Source organism: Typopeltis vanoorti, chromosome 26, assembly GCF_054136105.1.
Source record: "Typopeltis vanoorti isolate ZY-2024b chromosome 26, IOZ_Tvanoo_1.0, whole genome shotgun sequence".
Lineage (NCBI taxonomy): Eukaryota > Metazoa > Arthropoda > Arachnida > Uropygi > Thelyphonidae > Typopeltis > Typopeltis vanoorti.
Window position 1 is genome coordinate 16,780,522 of NC_143574.1, and position 18,090 is coordinate 16,798,611.

An 18,090-nucleotide genomic window follows, 5' to 3' on the forward strand; every position below is an offset into this window, starting at 1 on the left:
GTAAACAGTGGTTATCTCCCTTTACTAAGGACAGTCACAAACATTTATGTCCATGGCAGAGTTTGAATTGACAGCTTGTTAGTTGGAGAGAAAATACATTAATCACTTGGCCAACCAGGCTAGCTGTTGACTATTGAATTATCTTTGCAACTAGGCTAGTTGTATATGGACGTCAGTTTGCCTTGTAATCTACTTTAGTAACAAAGCAAAAAATCTCTCTCCCTCTACAGCTAATGATATAATTTATGAATTAACATTTTAAGTTCTTGATGTAATTAGACTGTCATCTAATTTTGTTGATAGACTTTTGTTATACATGATTTGAAAAATAGAATTTTTATGTGTTGATTTATGTTTGTTGCTACATAATTTTAGATGTTACTTTTGTAATATCTGTTAGAATTACAGAAACCAGTCATTGATTGTAAATAAATTTGTATAAGAGTTCATGAGATTGCATGAGCATCAGTACAAAAATAAAGAAGAAACATATTATGTATAAATGAGATTTGGTTTTGATTGAGTTAAATGAGTGTGTTAAACAATTGCATACCAGTTAAAAATCTGATTATTATCAATCAAGCAAATTTACTTGTAGTGAATTGCAAAAAAGATTTGGTTTTCTTCCATTGGTTTGTGTGATGTTGCTTCCCAATGAATTAATTTAATTCATTGGGAATTCATTTTTTGTCTACAAAAAAAATTATAAATTTTTATGCTAGTTTGCAATATATTATAACTTTAGTGTAATTTTAGTCTGGTTTGGTCTTTATCAGCCTTTCACAGTTTAAATGAATTTTTTCAGAATAACAATTACCAGAGGCAGAATTGGCAGTAAGAACAAGGTCATCCAGATGCACTATGTGAAAATCAAATGTGTTGAGTGGTGTGGATTTTACCAAGACGGTTTGTTGCCAGGAATGTAATATGTATGTGTGGGAGAATGTGGCAGGTTTGTTGAGAAATTAAACAAGAAAAGTGAGAGAGTGAGGATCTGTAGAAAGTGTGATATATTAATGGATTGCAGTGATTTGAATGAAAGTCTGGAATCAGAAGTGAAGAATCTCAGACAAAAGGCAATGATGGATGTAAGACTAATAATGAAAACCAGAACATGACAATATAAGTGTGGAGAATGTAATTGTGAATATGGAAATGGCTGGCATGACTGTAAAAATGGAAGAAGGTCTGCAATAGCAGGAGTGATTTCTGGAATGCAAGAGTTGAGGAATAAAATGATTACGATCACGAATGAAATGAGGCCTGTACAGAATGAAATTAAACATATGGTGTTACCCCTTCTATTCTTTTGCACACTTCCATTCGTATCACCATATGTTTAATTTCATTCGTGATTATAATCATTTTATTCTTCAACTCTTGCATTCCAGAAATCACTCCTGCTATTGCAGACCTTCTTCCATTTTTACAGTCATGCCAGCCATTTCTGTATTCACAATTACATTCTCCACACTCATATTGTCATGCCCACTCTTCTGGTTTTCATTATTAGTCTTACATCCATCATTGCCTTTTGTCTGAGATTCTTCACTTCTGATTCCAGACTTTCATTCAAATCACTGCAATCCATTAATTAAAGGATTGAGGGTCTTGGATTTGGTCATCTCATCAGAGGATGTAATTATAAATGAGGTGTCAAATCATCCACCAATTGGTGAGAGTGACCATGAGGTGATTACCTGGGTGGTTGCCAGTAGTGTGATGAGGACCTCTATGAGAAAAGGGTATATGTGGAACTACAAGGAGGGTGATTATGAAGAGCCCAGAAGACAACTTGCAGGTGTCTCCTCACAAGAAAGTGGAGTGCCTCAGGGACTGTTTTAGGGCCATTACTGTTTAACTTGTATATTAATGATATAGGTGAAGATTTGGATGGAGATATTCAGTTGTTTGCAGATGATGCAAAGTTGAGACGAACCATGAAGAGTAGTGAAAATGTTGTGGCCTTAGAAGAAGACTTGAATAATTGAGTGATTGGGCACAGAAATGGGGATGTGAGTTCAATGCTGCAAAATGTAGGATTTTAAAATTTGGAAAACAAAGATGGGATGCAGAATTTATGCTTGGTGAGGATATATTGTTGGAGGTGGAAGAAATAAGAGATCTGGGAGTGATAGTGGATAAGGATATGAAATTTAGGGGACACATAGCCAAAATTGTGACGACAACACAAAGGCTTCTGGAAATGATGCGGAGGACATTGACGTGTAGAAGTAGGGAGATTCTTGTTCTGTTGTATAAGGCTTTGATTAGGCCACACATGGACTACTGTGCCCGGATTTGGCCACCTGGTTTTCAGAAGGATGAAGAGATGTTGGAAAGGGTCCAAAGGCGACTGACTAAGGTAGTTTCTGACCTCTGGAATGTTGAGTATGAGGAAAGATTGAGAAGATGTAATTTGCAGAGTCTGGTGGACAGGAGGAAGAGGGGAGTATGATAGAGACCTACAAGTTGGTGAAGGGTTGTTATAGGATCAATGCTGGAGAAGTTCTACAGAAAATAGTGGGAGATCGGGGGAGAACCAGAGGTCATCCCTAGAAACTGTATAAAGAGGGTGTGAGTAGGGGAGTGAGATGCAGGTTTTTTTCATGCAGAGTTGTAAATGATTGGAATGCCTTGCCTGAGAGTGTGGTGTCTTCAAGGAGTTTGAATGTGTTCAAGGCACAGTATGATGAGCTATGTGTGTGTGATGAAAGGGCCTCCCAAACGAGTCTTTGACTCCATGAGGTATTGGGGTAATAATAATAACAATAATAGAATGAAAGATAGTGGATAGAAAGACGAAGTGAATGACTTAACAATAGCAATATATGGAGATTCTGTCATAAAGGTGTGGTAGATGAGAGGATGCACAAAGAATGTTTCCCAGGAGGGAGAATGAACAGGGTGATTGAGGCACTGAGAAGTAAGTGTGTGAGGGAGTACAGTGGTTGGGATAAATGATTTGGTTTGGCAAAGGGAGAAAATGTGAGATATTATAGAGGAGAATGAAAGATAACACTGTGACAGGAAGGGTAATTTATGTGTTGCCCAGGTATCACAATGATAAGTTGCAATAGAGAGCAAAGATCTTGAATGGAATGGAATGTTAATGGAAATGTGCAACAAGAAAGCATGCAGTTTGTGAAGGTGTGGAATGAATTTGAGGGATGAATGAAACTGTACAAGAGAAACAGACCAGATTCAAATTGGTTTTGGAGTGAGTCATTTAGGAAGGTTGTTACTGGAAGGAAGTGTAACGAGTGATGCAAACAAAATATCAGGATGAGTTAAAGATGATGTAAATGAGCAGATGGACTAGGTGAGGCTGATGTGGTTATGAATGGAGAAGAGAATGTGAGAACAGGAAGGTCAGTGGGACATGGTGTAAGAAGAATGGATTCTGAAAGAGTGATAATGAATGCATGTATGTGGATGGTCAGTATAAGAATGGAATGGCCAGGAATACGTGAAGGGGAGAGGGTTGAGTCTGGTGGGCTGTGTGGGACAGAAGATGAGCAGACAGGAGCAGGTGAGAGGCCACAATGGGGACAGCATGAGAACAACTGGTTATAGACCAAGAAATGAATTGTTAATAATAAATTTAGTTTAATCCTTTATCCAAGTGTGTGCAAACAAAGTTTGCACCTGAAAGTATCTTCAGGACTGGTGTAAAGTGGTACAACACTGGGCAAGTCCTTGCAAAGGTGGAGCAAGCTACCAACACTCCTATCTCAGTATCTCCCATAATGCAAAACACATCTCCTTGCGGATATGTATAATGTTATGCATTAAGGGAAGGGCCACTACCCAGACTAGTTTTGACCTTTATTGAGGTCTCTTCAGTGGGAGCCAGGTCCAAGTGGAGATAACAGGCAGAAGCACTAGCAAGGTCATCTCTACCTATAGGAGTTGCCAAATGGTGTGCCACCTTTTTATTAAATTACTCTGGATTTATAGAAGGCTGTTGAAAGTTTATTTTTCACTTGGTTAGACTATAATAAATTTAGTTTAATCCTTTATCCAAGTGTGAGCAAACAAAGTTTGCACCTAAAAGTATCTTCAGGACTGGGAAGGTAGTACAACACCGGGCAACTCGTTGCAAAGGTGGAGGATTAAACTAAATTTATTATAGTCTAACCAAGTGAAAAATAAACCTTCAACATTTTTCTCTAAATCCAGAGTAATTTAATAAAAAGGTGGCACACCGTTTGTTCTTGGATTCTGTTCTTGGGCACCTGCTGTTTATCTTGTTTGTAAATGATATATCATGTGGACTAGAGATCTTCAGTTGTGAGAATTATAAGTAACACTGCTGATGTTAATTCCCTTCAGGAAGATTTGAATAGACTTTTGACTTGAACAAAGGAGTAAGGTTGTATTAATATTAATAAGTCAAGGTTTTGCATTTTGGAGTGAAGAAATATAAGGCTGTGGACTATATTGATGGTGCTGTACTGCAGGAAGTGGTTGAGATTTGGGAATGATGGTTGACTGAAGCTTAGAGGGTGTATTGCAAGTGTTGCAAAAGCTGCACGTCATAGTGATACTATGATTAGAAATACTCTAACATGTAGGGATAAGAAAGTGGTTGGGCCACCGTATAAAGCACTGGTCAGACCACACAGACTGCTGTGCTCAAATTTGGTCACCTGGTTTTCAATGTGATATAGAAATATTGGAGAGGGTCCAGAGATGAGTGACCAAGGCAATACCAGGACTTTGGAATGCTGGCTATAGAGAGAGGTTGAAGAAATGTGGATTGCATAGTTTGGTGAATGGAAGAAAAGAGGTGATATGATAGAGACATTTAAGTTAGTGAGAGGATGTTATTGGATCAGTCCAGATGGAATTATAAAAAGAGTAGAAGGCGAGAGGGGAAAAACTGGTGGTTATCCCTGGAAGTTATGTAAGAGTGTGGTGAAGTGGGCTGTGAGGAGTAGGTTTTTACATGGAGAATTTTCAGTGAATGAAATGCATTACCAGAATGTGTGCAAGGAGTGTTAAGGATTTTAAGTTTTGGAATGAAAAATATGTTGTCATTTGAATGAACCTCCCATGATGAGTCTGCCATCTGCATGAAGGGTGCAATAATAATAATATTAAATTTTAATATTTTTGTGTATTTTTAGTTTTTTCATAATTCAGAAACCCCACTCTTTTGACCAAACATAAATAATTTTCAAACCACTTTTTTATCTTCTAATAAGTAAGCAGGATAGTGGTTTCCCACCAGGTAATGAAATTCACCTCCTACCTAAAACAAGCATCCATGTCCATTTACAGGATTCCCAATCACCTGTTAGAGAGTGGATATGCTAACCTTGGACACCTAGGCTGTCAAAAGCCTTAGAAAATATTATTCAAAAATCCTTTGGCTGAAGTGGTGCTACTGAACTGCTTACATGTGATCTAGAGTCTTTTGATTTCATAGCACTGAATTATGGTAAAAACACATTTTCTTATCTGAAATTGAACTTTTTATCAATTTATGTATAAGATTTGGTAATATTGCAGTAAAATCATTATCACATATGTCACAGAGTCATTGCTATTGATATGACAATAGATGTTTGACTGATAATGTTTGATTTCATTAGTTTTATTTCTTAAAGTAGAATCCAAATATTGATTGCTACTTTTGTTTGCATAATTGCTAATATAATTGAATTTGATGAATTACTGTTGTGCTAGAAACATACATAATAGTGATGGACAGCGGAATGGCCCATGTATGCATTTCTTGTTTTTGGTTTAAGCTAACAGAATACAGTTTGGTCAAATTACTTTTTTTTTTCTTTGACAAATTACAAATTTGGTCAAGCTACCATCTGATCCTCATTTGTTCAGTATCCATTGGATTTAGAAGCCTTGTGATGATTTTTTTTTTTTTTTTTTTTTTTTTTTCATTCCTTAAAAGCTGTGTGAAGATTTTCCAGTTAGCTAGCTAGCTTCTTTAAGGGATCATTCACTTAAGTAAGAAAATCATATAACTAGGAGATCTCCACATAGCCATTAAGGAAAATGTAGAAAACTGACCAAGGCTTCTAACCAAATTGATACTGAACAGTTGAAGATGGGCTGGCAATGTGGTAGTTACTTGGCAACAAACTAATTTCAGGCCAAATTGCAGTTGTCATAGTCAGATTTTACTTTAAGACAAGAAATTCAGAAATCATGGCAATATAAAACTCTTCCATTAGCTATGTGGAAGAATAATGAGCATAACTCAAGTTTTTCATCCCACTTACATCCAAATCAGGTCAAAATACATAATTGCGATTTAACAAAAAATACAATTAGTGAGAGAGATATAAATGGTCCATATTTAAGTTACATAGATCAGGAAAAGCTGTTCAAAACATTACAGTTATATAGAACTATTCATTTTAATAAATTATTTAGACAACTACTATGTTATAGCACCAACTTCAATTTAATATAAACCAAAAATAATCATTCAACATTTCAAGTGAGGTCATCATCTGGAGTATACACATATATACAGAGACAAGCTACATTACAATATATAGTATGCTACCTTGGTCAACTGTTAACATAACTGGCCTGATGTCCGGTGAAAAAAAATAAAAATAAAATAAAACCTACTACATCAAAGCTAGAGTCCTGTTATCTGTTTGGTTAGAAATTACTAACAGGTAAATCAACAAAAGGCTAGAGATTACTCACAGATAAATTAGAACAAAAGCGGTATTGATGGTGGCCAATATATGAAATAAGTGCTGAAATTATTGCTTAATCCTATAGTGAGAGTATCTTGGAGAACTTGAAACAGAAGTTATTTGGGCTGAATTGCCATCCATATTCTTCGGATTTTTAAGCCACCATCCTAAGCTAAACAATAATAGTGGCCTAAAAATCCCAAGAACATGGATAGTACACATTTTGATCAAAATTTCACAGGCTTTCTTAAATCTGCATCCATAGTTACATGCTGATCACCATGTAAACTATGAAAGAAGAAAATTACAGTTATATAGGAGTATATTGGGTATAACTAGTAGTAACTTAGTTGTAAGTTAGCTGTTAGAATTGAAGGTATTACAGGAAAATGGTTTGATGTAAAATGAGATGAAAGACAAGGGTGTACATTTATCTCCACTGTTATCTGTAAAGATCACACATTATGAAAGAAAGTGGCATTGAACTTAATATGGCAAATGGAAATATTCAGCTCAGTTCCTTCATGTAGATGATGTTATGTTTGGTATGTAGATGTTGTCCTTCATGTAGATGATGATATTGCAGTCCAGGCAAATGAAGCGCCTCAAATTCGGAGCTGCGGGACTACCGAAACATTCGTGTTTTTTATTGCTGAATAACTGGTTGCCACAATCAGTGCAATGCCGGGTTTTTCTACTGGAGCTGTACTGGATGAAGTAGGGGAGACGAGATCTTGGGGTGATGATCAATAGAAAACTGAAATTCATGGGGCATATTGCAAAGATGGTGAAGGTAAACCAGAGGATTACTGCAATACTGAGGACACTGATCTGCAGAGATAGAAGAGTTATCATTCCATTGTATTAAGACCCTGATCAGATCACACTTGGACTATTGTTCTCAAATTTGGTCCCCAGGATTTCAAGGGGATAAATTAACTGTGGAGAGAGAGAGTGCAGAGGCAGATAACGAAGATGGTTTCAGTACTGTACAGTGTTAATTATGAGGATCGGCTGAGGGAATGTGGACTGCAGAGTTTGGCGGATAGAAGAAGGGAGAGGTGATATGATCGAGACATTTAAACTGTTGAGAGGCAGTTACAGGGTGGACACTGGGGAGTTCTTTCACTTGGTGGAGCAATGACAAGGGGCCATCCCTGGAAAGTACGAAAGGAAGCTGTGAGGAGTGGTTTCTTTGCATGGAGGGTGGTGGAACTGTGGAATGCATTGCCTGATAGTGTGAGAGCAAGAACGGTCATTGAGTTCAAGAAGTGGTATGATAGACTTTGTGTTTCCCAGGAAGGATTTCCCATGATGAGTCTCTTGACTCCATGGAGGCCTAAATAATAATAATAATAATAATAATAATAATAATGTTCTTAAATAAAAATAGTACTCTTTAACTAAATTAAATAACTGCCATAACAAATTTGGCATGAAAATCAGTAAGAAAAAAAGATAAAAATTGTGAAAGGCAGGGATATGGAGAACAATATGGTAAACTTTTAAAACAAGTAAAATATTTCAGCTATAAATAGTTGAAGTTGTCATGCCCACATAAAAGAGGCTGCATGGCCTATAGCAAAGAAATGCCATCTGTGGGTGTCAAGAGAAACCTAATCCATTGATATTCTTTTTGAAAAAATTAAGATGACAAATTAAATTTTGAATTAGATAATAGAATAATAAATGAATAGGAGAAAAAATAGCTAAATCACTAACAGGCAATGGACAAAACAGTATTCAAGCCAATTTTGAGAGTTGAATTAAAAATGGTTGGTTGAAGATGAGAGATCATGAGGAACAACTGTCAGAGTTGTACTTATGAGAAAAATTAGAGGAAACATATAGATGATGGCATCAGTGACAGAATCATATCAAAATGATTTTTTAAAACAACAGAATATCATTATTAGTATTCAACAATTTGTGAGCAGAGCTAATCTAAGGTGGTATGGCCACTTAAACAGAATGGGGGAGGAAAGATTAGCAAAACAGTTATTTGATTGCAGGAGATCCAGAGGAAAAATAAGATCTAGGTCCAATTATAGTCTGAAGTAACTTGAGAAGACCCAGATGTAAAATCTGACAGTATTGGAGTGCAAAAAAACAGCATATTAATTTGAATGAAAGTTGTTGATTGGAAGCTAGTAATAATTATAACCTAGTCATGGAGTACTACGTAGTATATTCTGTATCCTTATGTGTACAATTTTTATGTTCCACTCTGTAAATGTCTAGTACATTTATATATGTTTACAGGGGTAGGGCTAAGGAGTTTTTATCAACTCTTGCTATAACAAACCACTGAAATTCACTGCAGCAAAACAACAAACAATCCTCTGTAATAAACTGCTCTTGTGATCCCTACAAATTTTCTTTACTGAATGTCAACTGTATCTATTACTTGTGATCCATTGATCATTTTTACTTTAAATTTTGCTATTAATTCACCATTCACTTGAATAATTGAAGGAATTACTGTATACTGTATATTATGTTATTTAGTTTGAATGTTTCTGAATAACTAATAACAAGTTGCTATGTGGTCTTGTTCTTTAGAAACAGCTCGTGTAGGTGTGAAAAAATTAAATGGCAGCATTGTTGGCTTTATTTTTGTAAATCTAAATAAATCAGCAGCAGAAACACGACGAGCCATTCAGGAACAGGTTAGTTTTCATTAGTATTATTGAGTAGTATCTAAATATTATTTTCCAAATGTAAGCATGCATTATTAAAAGATGGGATAATAAATATTTATTATTATTTTTAGCCAAGTTTTTAAGTAATTTGTCTTCAGAACCTCAAATGTTTTTAAAAGTGACAGAGCTAATTAAAATATTCATCATTTGAAACATATTGTATTGTATCGCTTAATTCATGCAAACTCTGATCATGGCCTAGAATTCTTTTATTAATGCTTTTGATTTAAGTATTGATTTGAACTATCGGCTTTCATTAAAGACAAGGCAGAAATGCCTTGAATATTAAAGTGGGTCATGTATTTTTCATAAATGAATTATTAGCATGTAATGAGAAGAACATGAAATGAATGCTGTAAAGCAAGAAGGCAATTGAAATAGTGAATGAAGGTGATGATGGGAGAGCAAATTTGAATAAAAGTGAAAATAAACAGTAGTTGTAAATGGAGAGAAGGGTAAGTAGCTGTAATAATAGAAATGCTGTACTTAATGTTGTGTCTTAAAGAGAACAAAACATGAGACTAAAGAAAGAAAGTTGGGTGACTAGTTTCAGAGAAAAGAAAGAAAAGACACAATTATGAGGCAAGAGACAAGAAAATATTAAAGAACGTGCGTAAAAGAGAAAGTGTTGTATGGTGATTCTATGATCAGGAATACGTATAATGACAATAAGATGAAATTGTCTTTTTTTCCTGAAGTGACTTAAAGATATAAGTGACTAAAATGAGGCAGTAAGTGAAAGTTTTAGGTACAAATGATTTGAAAGGTGACAAATATGGATGGATTCAGGGGGGGGGGATAGTGAAGACTAAGTTTGTCGCCATATGTTAAGATTAAATGAGAAGGCCACAATAGCAAATGAGTGCATAGGTGGTATGGTAGGAATGAGATGAAGTTCATATTTTTGGAACCAGAGAGAAATCAGCCAAAACATCAAATAGTACATTATTATTATGTGATACCTCCAAGGAGTCCAAAGACTCATCGAGGGAGGGCACCTACTCTACAACTATTCATCTCCACCACTCAGTTCACCAACTACAGGGAACTGCATGATCTACACCAATGCCATCTAACTTCCCATTACTACCACTAGTGTTTTCGCAGATAAATCACAAACATTTATGTCCACAGCTGGATTCGAATCCACAGCCTTTTGGCTAGAGAGGGGATATTAACCAGGCTGGCATGTGTACATTTAACTGAACACTGTATGTAAAATACATTGTTCAGTTTTAACATGTGTATCAGTGAGTTCAGTTGGAAATAGTGGACCATAGATATGAATTCTGAAGAAAATTAAGAGGAGTGAACAGTAAAAATGAATAAATGTATATATATATATATATATATATGTTATAAATTATTAACTGACTTAAACACTGAGAAAAAATACAAGAGATTTAATAAGGCTTCACTACTAGTTTCATCGGAAATGCCGACTTCAATATCAAACATAACTACTACTTGTTCTAAACTCTGTTTTGTCTAAAGCACAATATATTTTTAAGATGTTGTTTTCTGCATTATACTGTATTCACCTGACGAAGTTGGCATTTCCAATGAAACTAGTAGTGTAGTAGTGAAACCTTATTAAATCTCTTGTATTTTTTCTCGGTGTTTAAGTCAGTTAATAATTTATAACGTGTCAATTACTCTCTAAATATATATATATATATATATATATATGAAACCAATATGACATTATTTTGTTGGTATTTAAGAATGTGTAAACAGAGATAATCTAAGAGTACTTGATGACTTAAACATGAGAGATAAATTATCAAAGGAGGCATTTGAAGTAAAAATGGCATGAAAAAAAAAAAAAAACTCAGAGGAGGAATAAGATAAAGGTAGGTTGATGCAGTTAGAAGTATTTTAGAAGATAAAATGTAAGAGCTGATCAGATCAGTAACCCAACAAATAATAGCCTAATTTTTAAGAAAATTGTTGATAGAAAAAAATGTGATGATATTGTATTGTAATATTATTATGATAATTTTGTTATATGTATATATCTTTTTCCCTTATAAATGATGTTAATGATAACACACCGCCTTCTCTGGAAATTTTGCTAAATATACAAGCAAAAATAAAATGAATTCTTCTTTCTCTGATCTTTTTTTCTCTATTTAGCTTTCAGAAATAGCTTCTTTTACATTTGTGGACAAGAATGGATGGCCAGTTACTACACAGCAAGAAAACAAGTTAGTTACATGGGATATTTATAACCAAGGACATATTGTAATCAGCATAGAAATCAAAGACAATTCTAAATTACCAGTTACACCAGATGCACATGATGTTCCAGACATTGTGATAAAGACAGTTAAAAATATAGACAGGTAATTTTGAATTAAGTTAATTAAAGACTGGGTGTATAAAATGTTAAATTTAAAATTAACATATTTTGATTTTTGGTCAGCGGAAACACCATTTAGTTCGGTCACATTAGATCCAAAAATATCAAATGAGCAGAAGTAATTAATAGAATTTCAGAAATTGATAGATGTTACTCATTATGATATTTATTCAATATATTTTGCTCTTTGTTTCCTTGATTTGATGTTTTTAGTTTTTGGATGCCAAATAATTTTTACTGGCATGCGTGCCTTCATCCCTTATTCTGTCTTGAATATCTAATCTAGTGCCTCGGTTTATTATTATTATTATTATCCTAAGACCCCATGGAGTCAAAGACTCATCTAGGAGGTCCTTTTGTCATTCACAGAGCTCATCTGCACCTTACACACACTCAGCTTCTCTGCAGACACCACACTCTCATGGAAGGCATTCCAATCATTCACAACTCTGCATGCAAAAAATCTGCTTCTCACCCCCCCTGCTCACACCCTCCTTACACAGCTTCCAGTGATGACCTCTGGTTCTCCCACTGTTTTCTGTAAAACCTCTCCAACATTGATCCTATAACAACCTCTTACTAACTTGTAGGTCTCTCATATTACCCCTCTTCCTCCTATCTACCAGACTCTGTAAATTGCATCTTCTCAACCTTTCCTCGTATTCGACATTCCAGAGATTAGAAACTACCTTAGTTGCCTCTGGATCCTTTCCGACATCTCTACATCCTTTTGAAAACCAGGTGACAAAATCTGTGCACAGCAGATCCTTGTGTTGGCTAATCAGTGCCTTATACAATGGAACAAGAATCTCATTATATCTACAGGTCAGTGTCCTTCACATCATTCCCAGAATCTTTTGTGTTGTCCTCACAATTTTGGCAATGTTTCATCTAAATTTTAGATCCTTATCCACCTTCACCCCAAGATTTATTCCCTCCATCTCCAACTATATATCCCAACTGAGCATAAATTCTACATCCTATCTTTGTTTCCCAAATTTTAAAACCTTACATTTGCAATATTGAACTGGTATCCCCCACTCCGGTGCCTATTCAATCACTTTATTCAAGTCTTCTTTTAAGGCCACAACATCTACTCTACTCCACATAGTTTGTCCCAACTTGCATCATCTGCAAACAACTGAATGTCCCCATCCAAATCTTCACCGATATCATTAACATACAGGTTAAACAGCAATGGCCCTAAAACAAACCCCTGAAGCACACCACTAGTGACTTTCCTTTTCCTGAACATCGCTCCCCCCATACACAACTTGTTGATACCTATCAGATAGCCAGTCTCCGATCCAGTGCACAACCCCATCCATTCTAGTTTGACTATCATTATCATGTGGTAATCTATCAAAAGCCTTTGCAAAATCTAAGTATACTACTGTGTATCCATCTCCCACTTCCAATGCTAATGTCATCTTATTGTAATAGGTAAGTAGAGTACCGAAACATGACCTCCCTTTAGCAAATTCATGCTGTCCATCAAAGATAACACCATTGTTTTCAACCCAATTCTGGATCCTAGTTCTCACCAGTTCTCCAACAACTTAACCACAACATCTGACACACAGATAGGCCTATAATTTGATGCTTGAGTTCTATCACCTTCCTAAAGAAGCTGCACAATCTTGCCCTCCTTCCACTCCTTTGGAACTTGACCCAGTGCAAGATTCATATTCAAGTATGTCAAGGCAGACGTCAGCTCCCTGGAACATTCCTTCAGAATATGTGGTGATATATTATCAAGTCCAACAGCCTTATTAACATCAAGTTTGTTCAATTCCCCATGCACCCTTGCTCACTTACAGTCAGTCTCTCCTCCCCATCATTAACTGCTCTCAATCTCTCCATGATGTCACATTCACAAGAATGAAAGATCTTTATGAACTGCTCATTAAGTATCTCCACTATATTATCTTCTGCAGCAGTCGTCTTCATACCATTTTCTCCAATCAGTGTCATTCTTCCATTCTTTTTTTTGCTGACTACATATAAAAAAAACCTCCCTAGGATTCTTTTTGACTTCATTAGCTAACTACTGTTCATACTTGACTTTTGCTACCCTTACCAATCCAGTCACCCTCCTTGCCTAGTCTTTGTAATCCTCATGGAATTGGTTATTATCACTTCTCTTATGCTGCTTCCATAATGCCTTTTTTCTCTGTATCACATATTAATCTCTTCATTCATCTATTTCACAATTTTATTATTTAACCTTCTGATCCTTAGAATACATTTAGACATTGCTTCTACTAGATAGTTCTTGAATATCCCCCAAGCTGCATTGATATCTTTTCCAGCTATCTCCTTATTCCATGCTACACCTGCAGTCTGTCTCCTGAGCTTTTCATAATCACCAGCCTTGTATTTTCACATATACCCTTTTCTCACAGAGGTCCTCACACTGCTGGCAACCACCCAGGTACTCACTTCATGGTCACTCTCATCAACTGGAGAGTGATTTGACACCTCATTTATAATTACATTAGAGGATGTAATTATAAATGATCAAATCCAAGACCCTGAATCCTTGTGTGCCCTCTGTTACATACTGTCTGAGGTAGTTGTCCCTCAAAAACTCAAGAAATTCATTTTCTTTACTTCCAGTTGCTATCTCATCATTCCAGTCTGTATTGCCATAATTAAAATCGCCCATAATGATCACCCTTTTCTTATTTGCATGGCTAATTTGATTACACATTTCATAGTTGGATGTTGTTATAGACCTGGTAATGTGGATGGTAGCGACTAAGTGTTTCATCATTCTTCCTCAAAACCACTGGCACTATTTCCCTCTTGCATCTCTACTTTGTATGGACATAACTCTTTGTCTATCATCAATAGCACTCCCTTCCCCCTCCAGTTTTACCCTTCTATCCTCATGAAACACATCATTCCCTTCCTATCAGGATGTCATCCTCATCCAACCATGTCTCACTTATTCCAATAATTTTTGGGTGAACAGACTCAATTAATGCAACCATTTCATTTGCCTTGTTTCTTACACTTCTAGCATTTATATACAAACACAGTAGCTTATTCCTGGATCTATAGTTAGTTCAACTGATACCACTTATTTGATGTGACTTCTCTATGCTTAACTCGAGCCATTTCTTTTTCTCCTTATTTTCTCTTTATAGATAAGGGAATTGCAGACAAACTTATCTTGTCTGCAATAAAAATAAAGAATACCGTAATTGGTTAAAACCAAGGTTCCATCCTTGCCATTTCTCTATGCTGAAGCTTGAGACACCTGAGGTGAAAGGAAAAAAAAAAAAAAAATGAGACAAAGATAAACTAATATATAACTTTTGGAAAAGACAAAAGTGGAAAACTTACTTTTTACCCAAATACTAATTGTGTTTGTGGTCTCTTTGTTGGAGCTGTTGACTAACTGTTTCATATTGTTATATTTCTCTTTATCTGTATTTTCCCTTTTTAGCCCTTTTAAGGTTAGTCTATGTTTTACTCGTTGTTCTCTTAAATCTTTCCCTTTTTTAAACAAACAAAATCTCTGGCCGCTCTTAATTTTAATCACGCGTAGGTTACTTAATGCTTAAGGCTTTGTCCTAGAATGAGACGCGGCCATTAAACATATCTTCTGAGACAGTCCTGATAAGCATTGACAAATTTATTTTTTAACTGCGCCAGTCAATACCGAGGATAGACGAGACTCTTATCCAGGATGGCTCTCTCAGAGTGATACACGGTAACTAAACTACAGTAAATATCTAACTTCTGTTCACTATATTCTTGCATGCAGTCATGGTCCGCTTCATTAAATTATACATGTGGGTTCTTCCTGCTAAGTTCGATAATAATTTTATGAGTGGCTGTTTGAATTCATATACTAAACCAGATCAGGCAGGTACTAAGAAACATATTTATTAATTAAAGAAATGATACATGAAGGTCTTAATTCTAGGTAATCTGAATCAAATTTTAGTAAAATCTCTGGTTCATTACTACTAATGAAATACATGAAAAATTTGCTTGGACCACCTCTGTATGTAACCTAACATTATCTCATCACAAGTAATCACACATTCTACACTCACGTGGTCACCAGTTATATCACTTTTAATTTATATCACACAATTAATTCATACAAATTAAATAGAGCCCCTCTAGGCAGACAGTTCTCAAACAAAGATGGGTCTGTGCCAAGTTGGAGACATTTCCTAAAGTTCCATATAATAAGTCCACTACACTAAATGTTCTTTGGAAAACGCGCAATTCCCTAACCGTAAATATATAATACAAGAGTCTACATTACCGTCTCTGAAATGATCCTCGTTCCTTTCTTCTGCCTTGTCTGGTCATCAAGGCTTATTCTCAGTCTGCTACCTTTCTGGTCACCTTTCGACAACTGTACGGCCAGTTTCTCAGCGGGAAGGGCGATATGGCTCGGGAGCTTTGCCAGAACAGATGGCATCTACTTGGTTTTTCCGTCGCATGATATAGCTATCCTAGTCCAAGGAAATAGCTAGCCCTGTTCCGTATGCTGTGGCAGACGACTCATACCTTCCACGGCCAGCCTGGAACTTCTCCGTAGGTGAGGACTGGACCAACGTCCGAGAGGCCAGGAAACAGGAACCAAAAAGCCTCGAGTGGGGATTGCTTGACCTTTTTGTTTTCATACTCTTCCCGGCGTTTCTCGTATTATCACGATGCCCACCAACGCAGTCACGTGGGTTTTCGTCACGGCGTCCAGCTCCTTCCACTACATCGCACGTGCTTTTGGTGTGTTTTCTTAGAAAGCGCTCTAGTTTCTCTTTCTCATAATCCCCCCCCCACACACACGCATAACACTGGACGGTCAAAAAGGTGACCCTTGGACTCCGTCTTACAGATTTTTCTATCTTATGACACATAAAGTGGGGTTCTTAATTAAATAATTTCTCTATCAGATCCTTATACATAACAGGTTAGGTCTTGCAATTTTCTTTCATTTGTTATATAATTTCTTACTCCTATCTTAGTGTTATATACATATATATACATTTCCAGTTTATAGCCAATACATCACATTCTCTGCCTATTTTCAAAGAGAGTTGTTCCTGAATAAATAAAAATTGTAATTCTTTTTCTTGGTTTATTCAGGACACAACAATATCCCTGCTTTCTTTCTCTGTCTGTTATGAAAATCTTGCCTTATATCTAAATGGCAGCTGTTTTATGTGTTTTGCTAGAGTCACTGGTTGCAACTTTTGCTCATCTAACATTTCTTCTTCTCTTTTTCTCTCTTTTCAGTATGTTGCACTAAATCATTAGGTTTTCCTGCATATCTGAAAGACAAAGCCAATCATACTTCTGTGATAATTTATACTTACATCATTCTTCTTTCCAAATTCCTTCATAGACAACCAAAAAAAAAAAAAAAAAAATCTATGGCAAATACTTTGCACCTTGTCTTCCATAATCTGTTGCCAGTGAAAGAACAAAAAATCTTTATAGTATGGATACTAAAATCCTCCTGTTCTTAATAATGTTTCTTCAGTAGTGATTCCTCAAAACCTATGCTCGAGAACTTAATGTCTTATGTTACTCTTTGACATTTTCCTATTCTGCTGGTGCGTGTGTGTGTGTGTGCGTGCGTGCATTCTGCAGCAGGGAAATGAGCTCATATCACGCCTATCCCAAAGAAGGAAGTCTATATTACACAGCTGTAATCTTTCATTCCACTCCTTTCCAAAATAAGAAATCCATTAAAATCTTCACTACAGAGACGCATTCTACCTAATCAGTGATTTTCTATATGGATTCCATTGCAGCGCTTATGATGATTACCTCTGGACTGGTACTCTGAAAATGTTTGTAGAAAATCATTTTCATTTTTAAATGAGGAAAGCCCTATCCTGAGCAAACACCCATCTTGTAGTTTCCTTCTAGGAGTTTTGTGCATTCACAAGGTTCATATAAAGGGTCCGTATAAGGACCCTTTATGTGAAAAGACTTATTTGAATTCCCATCTTGGATGCAGGAAAATATGGGCTATTTTTGAAAATGAGTTAGCTGATCTTGAAGTAGTGGGAGGTTTTACTCCTGAAAAACAAGTCAAAGAACACGTGCAGTTAATAGACATACTACAGGGTGATTCAAAAAGATGGACTCAATTTTGTAAGTCTCAATATCAAACATAGAATTAGTGACAAATATGATGTAAAGTATATTTGATTATACTCACAATAAAGTTTATAGATGTTCAATGTGTCCGGCTGCATGGATAACATCAAGAAAGTAGCTGAATTCATCCCATACCCAAAGAAGGATGTCTTGTGTCACTGAGTTCACCCCAGTTGTGATACGGTTTTTTAGGTCAACCAAAGTT

General features: G+C 36.0%; 1 protein-coding gene across 1 annotated transcript in view; it reads left to right on the forward strand.

Annotated features, from left to right (window-relative positions):
- Positions 1–18,090, forward strand: part of LOC150092364 (uncharacterized) — a 295,890-nt gene that overhangs the window by 82,823 nt on the left and 194,977 nt on the right. The window contains exons 4-5 of the mRNA XM_090414851.1: positions 9,246–9,352; positions 11,522–11,730. Of these exons, the coding sequence (XP_090270977.1) occupies positions 9,246–9,352; positions 11,522–11,730 (316 nt within the window). The remainder of the gene's footprint in view (positions 1–9,245; positions 9,353–11,521; positions 11,731–18,090) is intronic.